Genomic DNA, 20,790 nt, shown 5'->3' on the forward strand with positions numbered 1-20,790 from the left:
AAATGAAAAAACCCAACCTGAATTCAGTACTTGGGCTTCTATAAGTAATGTTCTCATTTTTTTGTAACTATTTGTTACCATAAGGTATGACAGCTGCTTTAAAGCTGCGTTGAGTGTGTCTGTACAACTTTCAGTGACTATACTATAGGTATATCGCTAGCATGGAACATTTCATCTGTAAATGGTTAAAATTTTACAAAGTTGTAAGAAACTGAAAACAGCCTTTCACAATGGCAGGTGTTGGACATACTTAATAATAGGTGGTATCACTGCTGTCTGTGATAAATATATTTGTATTGCTATACAAGTCAGCACAGTAATGGAAAGTCTTACTGCAAACAGGCATATTTCTATCCTTGAATAACATCAGCTATCAAATTTATTCTACTTTGGACACATAATTTTCAAATTTGTTTTGAACCTTGGATTCACTCTCTTGCTATACATTTTTAAAGTAACAGAGTAATTTCTTGGAATCTTTTAAGAATCTAATAATATCTTGACATTTTGAAATATTACATAACACATTTCGTAGTATGATTTCACATACATGAACTCTGTCGTTTTAGCTGTCTTAGTTGCTACTTTTCCTTTTATGTTATGTGACAGTTTTAATTAGAAGAAAATTAAATTTCCATCTCCCTGAAAACTATCCTAAAAAAATGGGATCAAAGCCCTAGTGCTTACCTCAGCAATAATCCGTAGTTGGCTCTGTATAGCAAATTCTTATTGACATGTGAGATGGAGTCCTGACTCCACTGAAATCAAAGTCAGAACTCCCATCGGTTTCTGTAGGAATCAACTTTTACCCATGATTTTCTCTCATGGATCTAGTTCAAAATGGAAGTCTGTGGTGGGCTCATGAATATAGAATACTGTATCAGCACTTCAGAGTCTGAAGAGCTGAACAAGCAGGCAGCGCTGCTGATACTGGACATTGTATCCTGTTGGTTAACTTGACGGAGATAAACAGCACTTCAGTGAAAGTGATCATTTGCTAGAGAAGTATATGCCAGCTTTCCTGGATCTGATATGAATTTCATATTGATGTAATAATAAGTTGAATTTGGCCAGTGATTTCAATAAGCAAGCTATAAGCAGCCTATGTAGAGAAGCTATTCCATTGCATAAATGTATATTCATAAATTTTATGTCTACATAAAAATATGAAGTAATCTATTATTTTTCTCTATAAAACTTGTCGCAGTGTGAAGTTTCAGAGAGATAACATCTTCTCTGTCTTTATCATTTATGATTCTTGGATCTTCGGTCATAGGCTTGCCAAGCTGGTGAAGAGGGCTTTAAACTAAAATTGCCGGGGGAGGGGAACCTCAATCCATCCCGCTCCTACCAGTTTGATGCCAGTGCCAGCAATAGATGCCCAGAGCCTGGAGCAGGATCACAGGTCAGCAGGAGAGCACCTGAAGAGCAGCACTGAGGAATTCCAGCCACTCCAGCCAGTAAGTCAGCTTCATCGGGGCCCAACTTAAATGCCTCTGTGCAAACACATGTAGCGTGGGGAATAACAGGAGGAGGTACAGATGTGCACACGCCTGCAGGGCTGTGATTTTATTGGCATCACGGAGACGTGGTGGGATGGCTCCTATGACTGGAGCGTTGGAATGGAAGGATACAGGCTCTTTAGGAAGGACAGGCAGGGAGGATGAGGAGGGGCTGTCACCCTCCATGTCAGTGACCAGCTGGAGGGCATGGAGCTCCGCCTGGGGATGGATGAGGAGCCGACCGAGAGCTTATGGGTCAGGATTAAAGGGAGGGCAGGGACGGGTGACATTATAGTGGGGGTCTGCTACAGGCCACCTGACCAGGAAGACCAAGCAGATGAGGCCCTTTATAGAAAGATAGGAGCAGCCTCATGTTCACAAACCCTGGTCGTCATGGGGGACTTCAACCACCCTGATATCTGTTGGAGGGACGACACGGCAGGGCATAAGCAATCCAGAAGGTTCCTGGAATGCATTGATGATAACGTCCTTCTTCAAGTGATAGAGGAGCCAATGAGGAGAGGTGCTGTGCTGGAACTTGTACTCACCAACAAGGAGGGACTGGTGGAGGAATGTGAAGCTCAAGGGCAGCATTGGCTGCAGTGACTCTGAGGTGGAGTTGAAGATCCTTAGAGCAGCAAGGAGGGCGCACAGCAAGCTTACAACCCTGGGCTTCAGGAGACCCTCTTCAAGGATCTGCTTGGTACAGTAGCATGGCATAAAGCCTTGCAGGGAAGAGGGGGCCCAAGAAAGCTTGTTAATATTCAAGAATCACCTCCTCCAAGCTCAGGAGCGATGCATCCCAACAAAAAAGAAAGGCAAAAAAGAAGGCAAAAACTCCAGGAGGCCTGCATGGATGAACGAGGAGCTCTGCGACAAACTCAAACACAGAAAGGAAGCCTACAGAGAGTGGAAGCAGGGACAGGTAGCCTGGGAGGAATACAGAGAAATTGTCCGAGCAGCCAGGGATCAGGTTGGGTAAGCTAAAGGCCTGATAGAATTAAATCTAGCCAGGGACATCAAGGGCAACACAAAAAGCTTCCATAGGTGCATCAGTGATAAAAGGAGGACTAGGGAAAATGTGGGCCCTCTGCGTATGGAAGGGGGAGACCTGGTTACCTGGGACATGGAGAAGACTCTGGTACCCAGTGACTTTTTTGCCTCAGTCTTTACCAGCAAGTGCTCCAGCCACACCGCCCAAGACACAGAAGGCAAAGGCAGGGACTGGGAGAATGAAGAACTGCCACACTGAAGGAGAAGATCAGGTTTGAGACCATCTAAAGAACCTGAAGGTGCACAAGTCCATGGGACCTGATGAGAGGCATCCGTGAGTCCTGAGGGAACTGGCGGAAGAATTGGCTAAGCCACGATCCATCATATTTGAGAAGTCATGGCAGCCCAGGGAAGTTCCCACTGACTGGAAGAGGGGAAACATAACCCCCATTTCAAAAAGGGAAAAAAGGAAAACCCAAGGAACTACAGGCCAGTTGATTTCACCTCTGTGCCCGGCAAGATCATGGAGCGGATTGTCCTGGAAACTATGCTCAGGCACATGGAAAATAAGGACGTGATTGATGACAGCCAACATGGCTTCACTAAGGGCAAATCGTGCCTGACGAATTTGGTGGCCACCTACGACAGGGTTCCAGCATTGTGAATAAGGGGAGAGCAACGGACGTCATCTGCCTGGACTTGTGCAGAGCATCTGACACTGTCCTGCATGACATCCTTGTCTCTAAATTGGAGAGACATGGATCTGATGGATGGGCCACTTGGTGGATAAGGAATTGGCTGGATGGTCACACTCAAAGAGTTGTGGTCAATAGCTCGATGTCCGAGTGGAGACCAGTGACAAGTAGCGTTCCTCAGGGGTCGGTACTGGGACCAGCACTGTTTAATACCTTTGTCGGTGACATGGACAGTGGGATTGAGTGCACGCTCAGCAAGTTTGCCGACAACACTGAGCTGTGTGGTGCGGTTGACACGCTGGATGGAAGGGATGCCATCCAGAGGGACCTGGACGGGCTTGAGAGGTGGGCCTGTGCAGACCTCATGAAGTTTAATAAGGCCAAGTGCACATGAGTTGGGGCAATCCCAAGCACAAGTACAGGCTGGGCGATGAGTGGACTGAGAGCAGCCCTGCGGAGAAGGACTTGGGGGAATTAGTGGATGAAAAACTGAATATGAGCCAGCAGTGTGCGCTTGCAGCCCAGAAAGCCAATCACATTCTGGGCTGCATCAAGAGAAGCATGGCCAGCAAGTCAAGGGAGGTGATTCTACCCCTCTAATCAGCTCTCCTGAGACCCCATCTGCAGTACTGCATTCAGTTCTGGGGCCCCCAACATAAGAAAGACATGGACCTGCTTGAGCAGGTCCAGAGGAGGGCCACAAAGATGATCAGGCGTCTGGAGCACCTTCCCTATAAGGACAAGCTGAGAGAGTTGGGGTTGTTCAGCCTGGAGAAGAGAAGGCTCCAGGGACACCTTATAGCAGCCATCCGGTACCTGAAGGGAGCCTACAGGAAAGCTGGAGAGGGACTTTTTACAAGGGCATGTAGTGATAGGACAAGGGATAATGGCTCTAAACTGAAAATGGGTAGATTTAGATTAGGTTTAAGAAAGTTCTTTACTCTGAGGGTGGTGAGGCACTGGAAGAGGTTGCCCAGAGAGGCTGTGGCTGCCCCATCCCTGGCAGTGTTCAAGGCCAGGTTGGATGGGGCTTGGAGCAACCTGGTCTAGTGGAAGGTGTCCCTGCCCATGGCAGGGGTGTGGGAACTAGATGATCTTTCAGGTCCCTTCCAACCCAAACCATTCTAGGATTCTACGATTCTATGATTTATAGATAGTCTGGACAGAAAGAGAATAACTCATATAATTTACCACTTTATTGCAAACTCCTTTGGAGCCTTTGATTTTCACCAAGCTGCACTGCAAGCTTTCTTTTTTAATGATAACTTTTCCAGGCACATATACATTATCAGTTCTTGAATCAGTCCATATATTCTGCAAAGATATGCACTATGTTTTGGATACCTCAGAAAAACCTGGATTGTGCTAGTGCCTTATTTCAGCACATGTAGAAACAAAATGTTCATAATTAATGAGTTACTTCAGAATTAATTTAGCATTTGAATAAAATTAAAACTGGTTAAAGTAAAAATACAGAATTATTTTTGTTTGCAGTGTTCAAAGTAGATGACACGGTTATAAAATTTGACTTAGTTATATTTCTTTGGTTTTGCTTCCAGTCTTGACTAAGCTGTCAAGGGAAAGGATGTTTTTTACCTGTCAGGGTAAAATTCGTATGTAGTCTTATATATACATGTATGACCCTATGACTATGCTTTATACAAACATATTTTGGGGTTAATGCACTTATTATTGGAATTTAGTAATTAAAACATTAGCAATTAGTCACTTCAGAGTGAAACTGGTTTTGGAGCATACCAGCTTTCAAAAGTACTCTGTTCCATGAAACATCATCAGTCCTTTACTAGGTCAGAAACAGATGTTTGTGGCAGAAGGACTGACACACTTGAGAGTATATGGTAATAGCAAATGGGAAAGGTGGAGTTCATATTATCCTGGACTGGTGCAATGGTGCCAGAAAATACTTTGCCTAGTTGTATGTGAAACAGTTATAAACCTCTTAACTATTACCCTCTTCCCCTTCCTTCTTCGGCTAGTGACGATAGTGTCCTGAATGTGAACTGTTGTACTTTTTCAAGTGATTTGCATCTTCCTAGTTGGATAGCCCCAAATGATAATGAATTTGAAACATCACATTTTGCCACTTGTACAGTTATATGGTAGGAATTTTCTTTCAGGTTGTTTTAAACATTTATAGTTAAAAATCACTTCAGGGCTTGCCAAGATCCTGTCTGACATGAGGCTTATATAAAAGCTTTCCTGTGGGCAAGGATCAGAAGATCATAGCACACATATTGGAAAGCCTTGCCAAGAGGAAGCTTCAAGAACAGTTCACAGGGAAAAGGTGACAGTAGGTTCCCAGGAGTCCCTGCCCGTTCCCACTGGAGGAGGGATTGGACTGGGTCCCAGGTGATCCATACCAGCATCTGTGGCCTGTTCTTTGGGTAGAATTGAGGAACACTTCTCATGAGATGTCCAATGAGTTTCAAGAAGGAATAGCATAGCAAACATCGTAAATCATAATTTCAAACTCGCAATGTATTTCTTTAGACTTTCCAGCTATAGTATCAACAGCTTGTGGCAGATACTTCATAATACATACCAAACTAGACAGCATCTGAATACAGTCCTGTAGGAGAAGGAATGAAAGAAAGGGTATGCAGATGAAATGACCCATTTAGGATATTTAATGTGTTTCCGGAAGGTGTGCAAATACTATGATAAGAAGAGTAATGCAGGAATCTGTAGAATAGGACAGAACATTTTCTAATATTTAATCAAATTGAGTTTTAAATGTCATGGCATGTTGGTCTTCTAATTTAATATGTAGATAAAGTTCACATTCTGGTGGAAATGCGATTCAGGAGTTCTGGGTCCCTGTACTGCCTCTGCTGCTGACACCTTTCATTATAGTATATCCACTTGGGCTCTTGCGGACTGCTGTGAGCAAGATTCATCCATGCTCCGCGCGGATGCAGACTCTGTCTTTGTGCTCTTAGGGCCAGGCTGGAGCAGCACTGTGAGGCACATTAGCCTGGGGTCAGCAAAAAGCTAACGGTTGCTACTTGGCTATCATTTGGAGCAACATGCATTGCATCTGGTCAACGTGGAGCGTGAAGCTCATGTTTGCAAAGTATCATGTAGACACATGCGAAATTTTGCCAGCTGATTTAATCCATTATTGCCTCGCTTTCTTCAGCCATAAACTACCGTAATATTATCTGTCTTCTTTCCAGAGGCCTTGTGAGGATGTGTTTATGTTTGATGTCTTATTAAGGCGATCCAATCAAGGATGGATCATTGCCAAAATGCCCATTGTATGCAAAGGGCCCTGGGGCCCCTGCGTTCACGCAGCTCCCAACAACAGAAGTCTCAGGTCAAAGTTTGTTGTTCAGAACCAGGAAAATACTTGTAAGTAGTTGTTATAGTCCCTCTGAGTCATCACATAGTTTCACTCTTCATTTTATTTCACTAGCTGCCTCCTAAATTGGATCGAAACATTTTCCCACTTGTAATATTTAAAGGTGTACAAATACTGTATGCAAGAGCACCTGTGACCTATTCATTGCCCAGCAGTGATAGATCTGGTAATAATGTGCTTGCTATTCTGGCTGTGCTGCACTTTGGTAACACCTAGGGTTTAATTGAAATACACCCTGACCTTGGTTTTGTTCATGAGGCATAGAGTGGACATAATTGCTAGGAATCTACTGAGGGATATTATGGCAAAATGTCATATTACTAATTTTGGCTCCTCACACCCTTTTGGAAAAAAAATAAAAATAAAAAATCACAAATCTCCGTAAAAAACAGTGTGCTGCAGTTTCATAGAAGTCCTAAAACTAGTAATTTTCCAAAAAATTAACTTCTTATATTTCTCTGTACCTATTTTTTCTCTCAAAACACTGTCACAGTATGATAATTGCATTGCCCCTAACAGTTTCATATTCCTTCATAATTAAATAAACAGCTTGTAAATTGCAGACCACAAAATGCCTCTGTTCCACTCTTACCTTAAGGGGTTTCCATAGTTACCAAGGACAAGAAGTTTAACCATCATTTGCCAGAGTCGAGGCTATTTACAGCCTTAACTTTTTATCTCATGTCTCTTTGTCTCTTTGTTTATTAACACAATGAGGGAGTAATTTGGACTCAGTTAGCCGCTACAAATGCAGTGATGCAAAATGGACTCCCTAAAGTTACCAAGGTTATGAAATACCTATCAAGCACTTCTCCAACTCAACATCAAATAATTCAGACCTTAAAAAAGGAAAACACCTTTCTTGACACAGCGTTATGTCATGATAATATTTAAGCAGGTACCTATTTTAATTCATATCCCAAAAAAACATTTGTGCAGATTTTGCATGGTTGCTTTAATATAATTCCCTTTCATCCCTCAGTCTCCTCTGTTGTACATATTACAAAATGCATTTGGAAAAACTGCACTTGCTAAGGCACGAACTTGATTTTTTTATGCCACTGAAATGGACAATCCTCTGATTTGCTAATCTCAAAATAATCTTAAAATCTTTCTAAATTACTTCAAATTTTACCAGAGTGTCTCTGTTGCCAAAGTACAGAAACTACTACGGATCCACAACTGCATTATATATTCATCAAACTAAAATATTTCTGTCCTCTAGTTTATATTATCTACTGAGGTCAAGAGCTCAGCAAGGCTCAAAGGATGATTGGCATGGGTAACAAGAATATTCAGCATTATCACATTCAGTAGACAAATGCACATATTGTAATTTAGGAAAGGATGTTTTGGGCTTTAAAAACTAGACTCCAATTTTCTAAGATTAGGATGAAACTTTCTTAAGGGCAAGTATATACTGTAATTGCCAATTTTTTTTTGTTGCTCTTTATTGTACTGACTATATTTGTATATTCATACTTAGACTGTGGTGTTCTGATCTGACATTTTCTACATCTGTTTTTATAGTTTGTGAGTAGGGAGAAAATTTTGGAAGGAATCAGGGCTAACATCTTACATTCCATCAGCCTTGCACTTTTTTGTCTTTGCATCTTTTGAAAGACACAATATTTTAATATTTCATATACTTAACCTGCAGATTTTTGCCTGCTAATTTGAAATCTTGTAGTATGTTGTTGCAAAGGATGTTAATTTATACAGTTTAATGCTTCCATGTAAAAAATTTTATAATGGTCTACCAGACCAAAACTACTTTGTTTGAAATGAAGTATCACTGTAGTACCTTTAAACAGATGTTGTCTTAAATCACTACTAGTCTGCTAAAACCAAAGTAATGCTACAGTGTTTCAAAATCATGACCCCACTGTGACAGGAGTCAAAATTACATTGTTTTGGAGCAGTGCTTTAGAACATTATATAATTTTTTATTAAGGGTTGTTTTTGTACTAATTTTGTTGTTGTTCACAGATGCTTTCTGAATGGGGATCTGTGATTTCACTTTGATAGTAAACCAAAAAGGGATTAAGAAAGCATCCTTTCAATAGTTATAGATATACTGCAGTTTAATTGTTGCTCACTGAGGTATTTGTGGCGTAAGATAGTGAAATCCTGAAGGTGCTTGTGTGACTTCCCCTTCTGTCATGGTTGGCACATGAGATGTAGTGACATGCTGCTGTAATTAAAAGAATTTTGTTATCAGGGCTATTGTAAAATTTCTTCTGTACAGTTGCCTGTTTCTCCCTGCATAAATATCTGTCCAGAAAATATAGAAGATGAAACAAACAAAAAAGGTTCAGAGAAACTGTGTTTTATCAACTGAATTAGTGAAGTGAGAAGAGCAAAATGGGACTTGAACAACCCAAGGGATCAGTGATGAGGTAGAAAACCTTTTACCTTTATGTAATTGGTTTGAATCGAGCCCAAGTCAATACAGAACAAAAGTTCCTAATGTCTACATGGGGTCTCAAGAAAATGAATCCAAATTAACTTTGAAAAGGGACTAGCTAAACTACATTATGTTCTTTTATGGACACTCTTAATTGAAATTACTGTGGCCTTGATTCAATTTAGCTTAAATTAAATTCTAAATAAGAGTGTCCACACAAAGATTTAATGCAATATAATTAACCCACTTTAAAAGTTAATTCCAATTAAATTTCTAGAATGTTTCTGGGTGGACTAGTACCAAGCTGTATTGTGGTGGCTTTTATGAAAGAATTTAAGTTAGTTCATCATGAATAGTTCATAAATTGCTCCTCTGCATACCACTGTGAGCAGTCTGAACAGAGATTAGGACTGTTTTGTCCTCTTCACCCTTTGGGTGACATCCAGGGAAAGGTCAGTAAAGAAGTCAAATAATTCCTCTTAATAAAAATAAGTATGTCCTAAAGAAATATCCATTACATAGTCTGATGTTTCCTATGATTTTCCTGTAAAATTAGCAAATGTTATGAGTTGTACTGAGGATACAAAGTGCAAATGACGCTTGGAAGTAAAAGAATATTTATAAATAAAGAGACATACCAGACTGATTTAGCTTAAAACACTGTGAAAACTCTTAATTTCCAGCTAAAATGCAAATATTTTTGCCTGGACCATCGCGCACTAAAATTCTCATTTTTAAAATGTCTCTTTCATGTTCATTTCTGTTACCTGAAGTTAAGGAGAAAATTTTAAACCTTAGAAAGACATGAGAGAGGAAACATGAAATCAGGCTGGAAAATGAGGGGTGTGAAATAAAGCTGTTTTCTGTATAACAAAATGAAAGAAAAGAAGAAAAAGGCAGACTGGGTCAAACTCATCCTTGATTGAACTCCCCTGAAATCAATGGTGATTCAGGAGGATTGAATGTGTCCAATCACATTTAGGTCTTTGAGGTCAGTGTCTTAGTGATTCAGCTGAGTCTTAAAAGGCTTGCAGAAGAGAACTGGGAAGTATCTGTGGTACAGCAATATCCGCTCTGCCTCCTACACTTACACGCTTCAAGGGGCCATGGAAAATCCTGACTGTGTCCCAGAGCGAAACGGTGAAACATGCAAAGAGGAGAATCATTTGCATTGTGAGTGTTTTGATTTATCTGGTCTCATGAGTAATCAGTTTGCATTGCAGGGCTGCCTATCTAGCCCTCTTTGGCCTCCACTGTACTTAACTAAAAATAAAATAAAACCCAAATAGATAAAAGCTGCTGGGCTTTGAAACCTCCCAGGTTTTTAGGCATTATTGCAATAGCTCCCTAAACTATTGTTGAGACTTTTAAAGTCCTATAGCCGTGAAAAGGGAAGACTGATTTTTAAGAATGGAGGAAAAGATACACAGCTACATAGCTGCGGTGATGGGTTTGCACTGTAAAACTGTCTGTTTGAAAAAACCCAAACACCTCAGACAGGAGCCAATCTGTGAGAAAAAAAAAAAGATGAGGAAGAGAAAGATGTGAGATCTACTGTAACCCAGTTTCCCGATTTTGCATGACGGTTATTGTGAAGCTCGATTAAGAACGTAGCATGTGTTCCTTTGTGGGTAGCAAAGACATTCAATGGAGAAGACGACTGGTGTCGTTGTCCTGGATATGGGCAGGGAACAGCAGGCAAAGTGTTTGTACTTCTCTTGAACTGAAAGCTCTGGTCCTCGGGGGTTCAGCCAGGTGGAAAGGAATTTCAGGACAGAAGAGGCAGGGAGGGGAGCAGGAAGGTACGGCGAGTGAATCCCCAGCAACGTGGTTCCATCAGCCCAACCCTTGGCAGCCGTATGGGGACGCGCATCGGAGGCTGCGGGAGCATTTGCAGAGCAGATGTCGGTAGAGGATTTCTGACCCCGGTGGAGCTCCCTGCCCACAGTTCGGTCTCTGTTCGGGGACGAGGGTTTACCCTCGTGTGTTTCAGTATTTTGTGGAGCTAAAACATATTGTGCGCTTGTCTCCTGGTATCTACACTGAGATTCCCTTGGCTTCCTCTGCTGGCATTGCTGCCAAAAGGGGATCAGTCTCAGGCCCTGAGAGCATTCACAGCTCCTGAAAAGAGAGTCAAAAGAGTCACTTCTGCATAAGGTCATCCTGGGATTTAGACCTATTTTTATTGCTGTCCTCAGTGCTCTCTTCCATACAGAAACTATTTTCAGTTCTCCGATGCTGCTACTACTGGAAGAGACTTCCCAGCATAATTAGCTGCTTGACGCACCTAGCTCCTCTTCATATGTTTGGATATCTGCCATTTAATTTGCAACTGTAGAGTGGCTTGTTTACTAAAAAATGCAGATATCTTTGCAAAGGGTTTTTCCTCTCAAAAACCTCTTGAAAAGGGTGTGATGTACAGCATACCTAACTGTGCTATATAAAGTGAAGCAAAGGTGCATTTTCTGAATGCATCCACGTATTTGTCAACTTGAAAAAAGTTGTAAAAAGTGATCTGAATGCCCCTCATCCCAAAGTTTTCTCCACATGGCTGAGGGAGAATTGTGATGATTTAATTGTGCTTTAGGTGAGATTTAACTGTGATGTCCTTGTGATGATTTAATCACCTGATAAATGCCGTCTATATTTGCAATGCAGTGACATACAGCATCACAGCTCATTTTTTTAATGGCAGATGTACAGCACCAACCAAAGTGTGTTAGATCGTGCTGTATCACAAACCATATACTGGGATAAAGCCATGGCCTTTGCACTGCACTGCTCCACTGCTGAGATAGTTAATCGTAGACTCACAGACTAGACAGAAAGCTAAGTATGAGTTGCCACCAGCAACTAAATTGCTAGTGATCCAGCTAAGGGTCAGTGGAGCTTGGGAAAATATCTTTGCCACGTGCCATACCTCATTAGGCAGATCTTTGGGAATGGTGTAGAAGTTCTCTTTTGTAATCAAAGCCCACCATTACAGGAGAATCCTTCAGAGATCAGAGTGAGTATAGTCACTTTCTCCTGGTAAAATAACGGAGACATCAAAGTACATCAGGCCTAAGACCTAATTACAAAAAAATAGAAAAACGAATTGTGGGTTCCATTACAATGCCCATAAGGAAGACATCTCTGCATACACGTTTGGCAGAGTTACCTTTCAATAGCATAACTACTGCATCCTTCAGGCTGTCCCTAAGGAAAGCTGCACTGTGCATATCTGCAGAGGTAGAGTAGCTTTGTCATTCCTTGCTTCATCTTCTGCATTGGATCTGAAGAGGGCAATGCTTTTTGCTCAAAGGAAAATGTGTAGTACATCGAGACTAAGTATCGGATAACCTATAGAGAGGAGAACATGCATATCAAACGTCAATTTGAAAAAAGGCATTTGAGTTCTGTGGAAATAGAACACAAAACAAATAACTCTCCATATATGTATATGTATGTCTCCATGGCCATAAAGAGAATATACATTACTGTACTAAAATGGCAGATGGTATATGCTTTGGTAATTAGCGCGATGCCACAGACAGGCTTAAGGTCATGTTTGGAAACACATTTAATAATTGTATGGTGTCTGGGGAGCTGACAATGCAGTAAGGAAATTCTTTGCATTTTAAACTACATTTTAAATCTATACAGCAGAGGGCACTAGCGTTATTGAATTGACCATAGAGTTGATATTTTGGTACTAGAAAAACGAAGGGGGAAAAAAAATCGCTTAGAAGAAAAAAAGGTGTCAACAAAGACTAAAGAAGCTGGTTGATGGTCTGTGTTCCATGTGTGGATTTATAAAGCTAAACCTTCATGTGTCTCTAGCATAATAGCCAGATATTGAATAGCAAATTACTCTAGTACAGAGTTCCAGATGGGTCTTTATGTAAAGCCCATTAAAATATTTCCATAATGTTCTTCAAGGCTTTAAATGAATTTTCCATGGTGGTTTTGTGTGGGCTAATTTTTTTTCCAGGGTATTTCCAGGGTATTTATGATTTTAAATTACCCTGATGTGAAACGACTGCACTAAGACTTCCTGAATACTTAAGCTCTGAACTATGGAAAACCACCAGTATAAAAGAGAGGACCTTTTTAATACATTCCTACTGCCACTAGGAATCTCACTGCAGTATGTTAGCCTCACGCAAGGCTCACCAGTTGGAAGTGTGCATTTGCAAGTCACTGCCTAGCATATTTTCTGCTGGTCATGGTGGCGTTTTTGAATCATCAGCTCCCCTATACTTTAGCAGCACCAAGCACAGTTAGTGTGATCTTATGCTACATACTGCATTTTGCTTCCTGTGTTACCAGAGATGAGGGAAAAAAGTTCAGTAGTGTAAATAAATCCAGAGTTAAATCAAATGGTGGCTACAAAAGCTAAGGTTTGCTCTTGCTGCCTCCCAGAAAACATTCCAGAGGAATGGCAATATAGATCTTCTATACTTACATATTAAACAAAATACAGCTTAGACACAGAAAAATCAACCACAGCAACACATGAAAATGTATCTAGAACTTTCCATCTACATCTCACAAAATGGTGATCCTGTCTTCAAAATTATACACTCAGAGCAGCTAATAAGTAGTCAGTGACCAAGCTGGTATTTGAAGTATACACAGATTTGAATTTTGCAGAAACCTGAGGGCTGCAGAATTTCCTAAGAGTCTTTGACAGGTCATAGTTCTGAGGCATATGTTTGATTGAGACATCCCTAGCACAGAACAGGGGAAAAAGGTAAACGTAAAAGCCTTGGGCAATTTTGGCCTTCAGCACAAGGAAAGAGCAGTTCTGTGTGACTGATTCATTGTTTGAGTCAATAACCAAAAATGGGAGGAATATAGGGAATTTATTTTAAGAAGAAAAGCAAAAACATTTCTTTTTGCAACTGAAACATGGAAACGTTTTGGTTTGGGTTGAACAATTTTTGCTAATCAGTCTCATAACTGGATAATTTATTTGTTACAGTGAAGTAATGTATTCAAGTAAAATGTTTTTATCTTTTTTTTCTTACCCATGGAGCATATGTGTATTGATGGAAAGGGAAGGTTTGCTGGATAAGGGAGTAGGTGAAGGGAGTGGTGGTTCCAGTGAAGACAATAACATTGCACCAGTGCCATGGTAAAATAATTGGTTTGGTGTGTTTCTGTAATCTGTTTTATTACTTGTTAATGGAATTCATTATTCAGTCCAAGTCCTTAGGGGTTAAGTTTTAGAAGAATTTAAAAAATGAGAAAACAAAGGAAAGACAAATCTACTGAATAAAAAAAAACTAGTGACAAACAAAAATGCTAATACAATCACATTAACTATCACAGAAGATGGTTAATTACTATTCAACAGCAAAATCCATGGATCACAGATATCTCCATCTCTCTACAGAGTTTCTCCATATATTGTGTTCAGCACCTCTGAAGAGTAAGCCTGCAGTAAAAAGGAAGGTGTATACAGCAGCTGCCCCTCATCTAGTCTAGCACATTATCCTAAACCCATGGAGCCGATGTTCCGAAGTACAGTTGTTGGCAGGGGGAAGGGATGGAGAGGTGGGAGCAGGAACATCTAACACTACAGCCACAGGGTTCTCCAGTCCTATGACAGAAGTGTAAGCCACGGAGAGAGAAGTTGAGTGACTTGCTCAAGGTTGCAAAACACATTAGTTTCATGAATCTTTCATAACGAGAATGATGTTTTATAAATAGCACTTACGGAGCAGATCAAAACCACAGATACAGCCCAGATTTTCCAATTCCCATTCACAGGTTTTTAACCATTATATTGGCTTTCTCTGCAGTAAATTATTAAAAGTGAGATGAGAACTCTTGCTAGCTCTGAACCATATAACAAGTTTAAAAAAAATGCAGAAATGAATTCTCAAAAACACATTGTCTGAATATATAATTAGAAAAAAAGTCTTTCGTTAAATGAATTGCTGTGAGATGCAAGTTCATCTACTTTTTCCTGGTGTTTTTTTTTTTAAAGCAAGATAGTTTTTTTTACACAAAATAAAACAATTCAGAGCCTGGAGTGGAAAACCGTTGCCTTATAGTATTTTGTTTTACTGAATACATGTATTATGCATCTGGGTGCTGTAGGTTATAAATATGTTTTAAGCTTGCTGTAATTTATAAGACTTCACTTTTGGCTGATTTATAGAAAATGTCATTAATCTCTACAACAGAGGGACCTTGCACTGAGCAGCAGATTGAAAATGAACTGAGGGCTGGGGGCTTTAAGAACTGCCACAAATGAATCAGTACCAAAATTCTTAAAATGGTAATGATCATTTATAGTGTAAAGGTCTTTTTTCCCCTTACAGTAAGATCTCTAGGGGTTTTCTAAAGGTGCCAATGAAACTGCCAACCCTGAAGCTACAGAGATATTTTTCAGCATTTAAAAGGCTATTCTTATTTCTGTGTTCAACACACATTTACTAATGAGTGTTTCTCTGCTGTTGGTGCCAAACAAAATAATTGAGGAGGAAATGTCATGAAATTGGATGATGCTGTTTAACGGTATGGAAGAATTGATGCTCAGCATGTTTCTTTTGTTTTTTTTTTTTTTTTAATTTGAAATAGGCAAGATCTTGCCCTGACATTTGCATGACCTGCAACATTCAGTATTAAAGGCTTTACTTCTAGTTAAACTCCAATGCAGGACTCACATTTGTATAGGCAAAGATTTTCACCCATACAAAACAGGAGTCTCCACTCGCTCTTCTTAGTATCTGTTGTCTTGTCTTAAAATGTATCAAGAAGGTTAATACCTTGAATAGTCTGAGGATTCCTATCTTACTCATTTTTGCCTTTTGAGGCCGTTGTCACTTCTTTCAACTCTCCCTCTGAGTTAGAACATTTCTTTTAGGTATCCACTGTGGTTGAACTTGTTATCTGCCATCCAGCTACATGCTTTATACATTGGAATGAATAGGAAAAGCTAGTCTCTGGCTTTTTCTTATCTCATTGCCAGTTACAGCTGACATACATAGCTGTACAGGAAACAAAATATTAGCATTTCTACAGCTATTCTCACTACAGAGTTTCATGAAATTGGTAGAGTTGACTGAAAGGAGCAGAGAAGTCTTTCTTTAGAGAGCACACTTAAAGATTAGAGATTAATTTAATGTTCTCCTTCTCCCTTTCTTTCTTTCTTTCTTTCAGGCTATTCAAACTCCAGAAGGACCAACACCAACTAAATTATGAATGTTGAACAAGATGACCTTACATCCACAGCAGATAATGATAGGTCCTAGGTTTAACAGGGCCCTATTTGACCCCCTGCTTGTGGTGTTGTTGGCTCTTCAGCTTCTTGTGGTGGCTGGTCTAGTGAGGGCTCAAACTTGCCCTTCTGTCTGCTCCTGCAGCAACCAGTTCAGTAAAGTGATTTGCGTACGGAAAAATCTGAGAGACGTGCCAGACGGCATCTCCACCAACACCCGGTTACTCAATCTCCATGAGAACCAGATCCAAATCATTAAAGTTAATAGCTTCAAGCATCTGAGGCACCTTGAAATCCTGCAGCTCAGCAGGAATCACATCAGAACAATTGAAATAGGGGCTTTCAATGGTCTGGCCAATCTCAACACTTTGGAACTCTTTGACAATCGTCTGACCACTATCCCAAATGGGGCTTTTGTATACCTGTCAAAACTGAAGGAACTGTGGTTGAGAAACAACCCCATTGAGAGCATCCCTTCTTATGCTTTTAACAGAATCCCTTCTCTCCGGAGGTTGGATTTGGGGGAATTGAAAAGGCTTTCATACATCTCAGAAGGTGCCTTTGAAGGTCTGTCCAACTTGAGGTATTTGAACCTTGCCATGTGCAATCTTCGAGAGATTCCTAACCTCACCCCGCTTGTAAAACTGGACGAGTTAGATCTTTCTGGGAATCACCTGACTGCCATCCGGCCAGGTTCTTTCCAAGGGTTAATGCATCTTCAGAAATTGTGGATGATACAGTCCCAGATTCAAGTGATAGAAAGGAATGCTTTCGATAACCTTCAGTCACTTGTAGAGATCAACCTGGCACACAACAATCTAACACTACTGCCTCACGACCTGTTCACGCCGCTCCGCCTAGAAAGGATCCACTTGCATCACAACCCTTGGAACTGCAACTGTGACATCCTTTGGCTCAGCTGGTGGATTAAAGACAAGGCACCCTCCAATACCGCATGCTGCGCCCGTTGCCACACACCTCCCAGTTTAAAAGGAAGGTACATTGGTGAGCTGGACCTGAATTACTTTACGTGTTACGCTCCAGTCATAGTGGAGCCACCAGCAGACCTCAACGTCACGGAAGGCATGGCTGCAGAGATGAAATGCCGGGCGTCAACCTCCCTGACCTCTGTCTCTTGGATTACTCCAAATGGATCTGTCATGACGCATGGGGCCTACAGAGTTCGGATTGCTGTGCTCAGTGATGGCACATTAAATTTTACAAAGGTAACTGTGCAAGACACAGGTTTGTATACATGCATGGTGAGTAACTCTGTTGGGAATACCACGGCTTCTGCCACGCTGAATGTGACTGCCCTGGATAACCCTGGTTACACATACTTTTCTACCGTCACAGTAGAGACTGTGGAACCTTCTCAGGATGAGGCACAGACCACAGAGCAGGTTGGGCCCACGCCAGTTACCAACTGGGAGACCACTAACATGACAACCTCACTCACTCCACAGAGCACAAGATCAACAGAAAAAACGTTCACCATTCCTGTGACGGACACAAACAACGGGATCCCGGGAATAGATGAGGTTATGAAGACTACCAAAATCATAATTGGTTGTTTTGTGGCTATCACTCTCATGGCTGCTGTGATGCTGGTAATTTTCTACAAAATGAGGAAACAGCATCACCGGCAGAACCATCATGCTCCAACGCGGACTGTAGAGATCATTAATGTGGATGATGAGCTTACAGGCGACACACCCATAGAGAGTCACTTGCCCATGCCAGCAATAGAGCATGAGCACCTAAATCACTATAACTCTTATAAGTCTCCTTTCAACCACACAACAACAGTTAACACAATAAATTCAATACACAGTTCAGTGCATGAACCGTTATTGATCCGAATGAACTCAAAAGACAATGTACAAGAGACTCAAATCTAAACCATTTATGACATTATGGGGTGGGGGTGGGGACAACAAAAGATGATTTATAAAACAAATGACACAAATGACTGGGCTAAATCTACTGTTTCAAAAAAGTGTCTTTACAAAGAAAAAGAAATTTATTTATTAAAAATTCTATTGTGATCTAAAGCAGACAAAATTATGTGTATTCCTCAGAACCTGGTTTTGCTGCACTTATTTACCCTCCTCGTTCCCCTTTTCCTCCCCAGCCTACCCTGATTCCCATTTGCCATATTTTTCATAGGAGATCTTGATTCCCTAAAAGAACTGGTCTAGGAAATTTTGTAAGAATTCTGTTACACTTTGGGAATTTTTATGGTGAATTCTAGTGGTGAGATTTGGACTATTTTGTCACTTTTTCTCTTTTTTTCTTTTGTTTTCTCATGCCCTTTTTGAAATCATTCAGTAGAGAATGGAACAATAACAGCAACTTTACAAGTGAGAAAAACAAAGAAGCAAACCTTTTTTTTTTTCCATGTAATGATTTGCTCTGTATTTACTGAAAGCACGGTTCTGTGAAAAAATGGAAGAAAAAGTAAAAACAAAACAAAACAAAACAAAAACCACCCCAAGAAATTAATTTACTTGTGAAAACCTATAAAACCCATGATCTTTTAAACAATTATAGAACCAGAATTTGTAGTTCAAACACTAAACTAAGATTATAAATAAAATATTGGTTTTTTCTGTACTTGGACATAGCTCATTTTTAGTGTGGCTTTAAACATCAAAAGTTTGTTAAAATTCTTACGATATTCTGCTGTGATGTTCCAAAACACAATCACTTTAAAGAGAACAATTAAACCACTTTGGATCATTACTGAAGAATAGCATAGTTTTCATTTTAGTTTATGTAAGCAGCCTACTGGCAAACAAGGGTGTTTGACTTTTAATGCAAGATTAAGATCATTCCTTCTAATGCTGTTTTCAATTACCTCTATTATATCTCAAGATGTATTTCACAATGCCAGGAAAAGTTTTGCGAGGAGTTTCAGTTATCACTGAATTTATTAGACAACGCTGAAAGGTTTGTTCTGTTTTTTGTTATATATATAACTGTCAATAAGAAAATTCATCTTTATATCAAAGCTAGTAGTTTCCAGTTCTGTTGTTCTGGGACTCCTAGACATAAATATGAAATACGTTTCGCTGTCTATGATACCTATAATCAGAGCTGTATCCCTATGTGCAAAATTAAATCAAAATGCCATTATTGGAGTAACTCCAAGGAAGAAGTCCGAGGATTTTGGTTTAGAAAACAGAAAGAACAGAGTCAGCCAAATCAGAGGAGGGTGTAGGTTACTGTAATTTGCATGACAGTTAGACTCCCTGTAGAGTAACCAGTTTACATTAATTTAAACTGAGACTCATTTACCAATAGGAAATGTACACTCTTTTCCTTTCTCTTTATCTATGTTCTCTGGATTTAGCTTATTGGTATAGGAATGGTGTATACCTTGCAAGCTGAAAGCTAAAAGGAAGGCTTTGCGTAAGAAAACCAGCTTCCGGACACTCTTCTTCCAAGTAGAAGTTCTGCCAAATTAAACTACTTTACGCATTGGCAACTGAATAGAAGCATTTTAAGATGATTTAGATTAGGAAAAAGAATCATATATATAATCTCTGAATGTGTTTTCACCTATTTTCTTCCTTAACCACCTTTACTGTGAGTTTTCAGGATCCTGTGCCAGGTAAATAATGTTCTTAGTTCTTATCAAAATCTCTTTGGAGCTTTCTAGTATGCAACAGCATGCAGGATGAAGACCCTACTGAAGAGTGTACTATTCTGTAAATTTAAGAAGGAATTTCTGCTAGGTTGAGCGGGTAAATATCACTTGTTGGATGCACAGTTCTGAAGGTTGCAGGTGAATTTTGTAGTAAGAAGGCCTGATGTAAAGAGGACACAGTGGCGATAGGTGATGATGAATCACACCCTGCAAGGAGTCTGGTAAGTATAATACAGAAATAAACCCAAAGTTCTATAATAATCTCAAAGAAACATTTGGCAAGACATTATCCTTTCATGTACTACGTGAAAAATAATATCTACTCTAAGAGAATTTTAACAGAGGACAAAAAAGGACCTGAATGTAAAATGCTGCAGTTGTGATTCCTAGTTTTGCCTATTTCTTCAGAGTGCATTAGAGAATTTCATTGGTGATTTCTCTTAAGCATTGCAATAGAGTCTGTACAGAAACACTGCAATTACACATTGCTATTTGTACTTTGCCCATCTGGCTGGTAACATTGTGTCCGTGACCAATGCTTATCTGAAAATTGAAAAAATTCTTTCCAGGAAACCTAAATCTCAGCCATCTGTAATCAATGGGTTTATGTTAAAAAATTATGACTACTCTCTAACCAGTATTTGTGAAAGCACTTGTGGTCACCATGGTTTTATAAACATGTAGTTTTTACTAACTCCTAAAGGTTATGCATAGGAGACCTTTGAGAAAAAAAATGTATAGCTATTGCCAAGTGGGACACTGGGTCAGTGACAATCTTTATTCCTCTTTGGAGTAATAAAAAAATAATATCAGTGACTGTTTTAAACAACGTATACATTCTTACTGAGTGTTAATCTGGTTTTATTGGCTAATCAGAAAAATCAGATATTCCTGCTTGCTCATAATAAGCATAAAGAAAAAGCATTTTGGTGTGTTTGGTTGGGTG

The 20,790-nt window shown here is 40.0% G+C and overlaps 1 protein-coding gene across 7 annotated transcripts in view; it reads left to right on the forward strand.

Annotated features, from left to right (window-relative positions):
* The window catches only part of LRRC4C (leucine rich repeat containing 4C), a 547,931-nt gene extending 529,123 nt beyond the window's left edge, over positions 1–18,808 (forward strand). For 4 of the 7 annotated variants that reach the window (XM_069784678.1, XM_069784684.1, XM_069784681.1 and 1 more), the window contains one exon: positions 16,135–18,808. In XM_069784678.1, the coding sequence (XP_069640779.1) occupies positions 16,177–18,093 (1,917 nt within the window). In that variant the 5' untranslated portion in view covers positions 16,135–16,176 and the 3' untranslated portion in view covers positions 18,094–18,808. Of the gene's footprint in view, positions 1–1,276; positions 1,461–6,387; positions 6,563–16,134 lie in introns of all 7 variants that reach the window. The other 3 variants (XM_069784680.1, XM_069784679.1, XM_069784682.1) reach the window with 3 other exon arrangements.
* The last annotated feature ends 1,982 nt before the right edge of the window (positions 18,809–20,790 follow it).

The sequence above is a fragment of the Haliaeetus albicilla genome, chromosome 5 (genome assembly GCF_947461875.1).
Source record: "Haliaeetus albicilla chromosome 5, bHalAlb1.1, whole genome shotgun sequence".
In the NCBI taxonomy this organism is placed as follows: Eukaryota; Metazoa; Chordata; class Aves; order Accipitriformes; family Accipitridae; genus Haliaeetus; species Haliaeetus albicilla.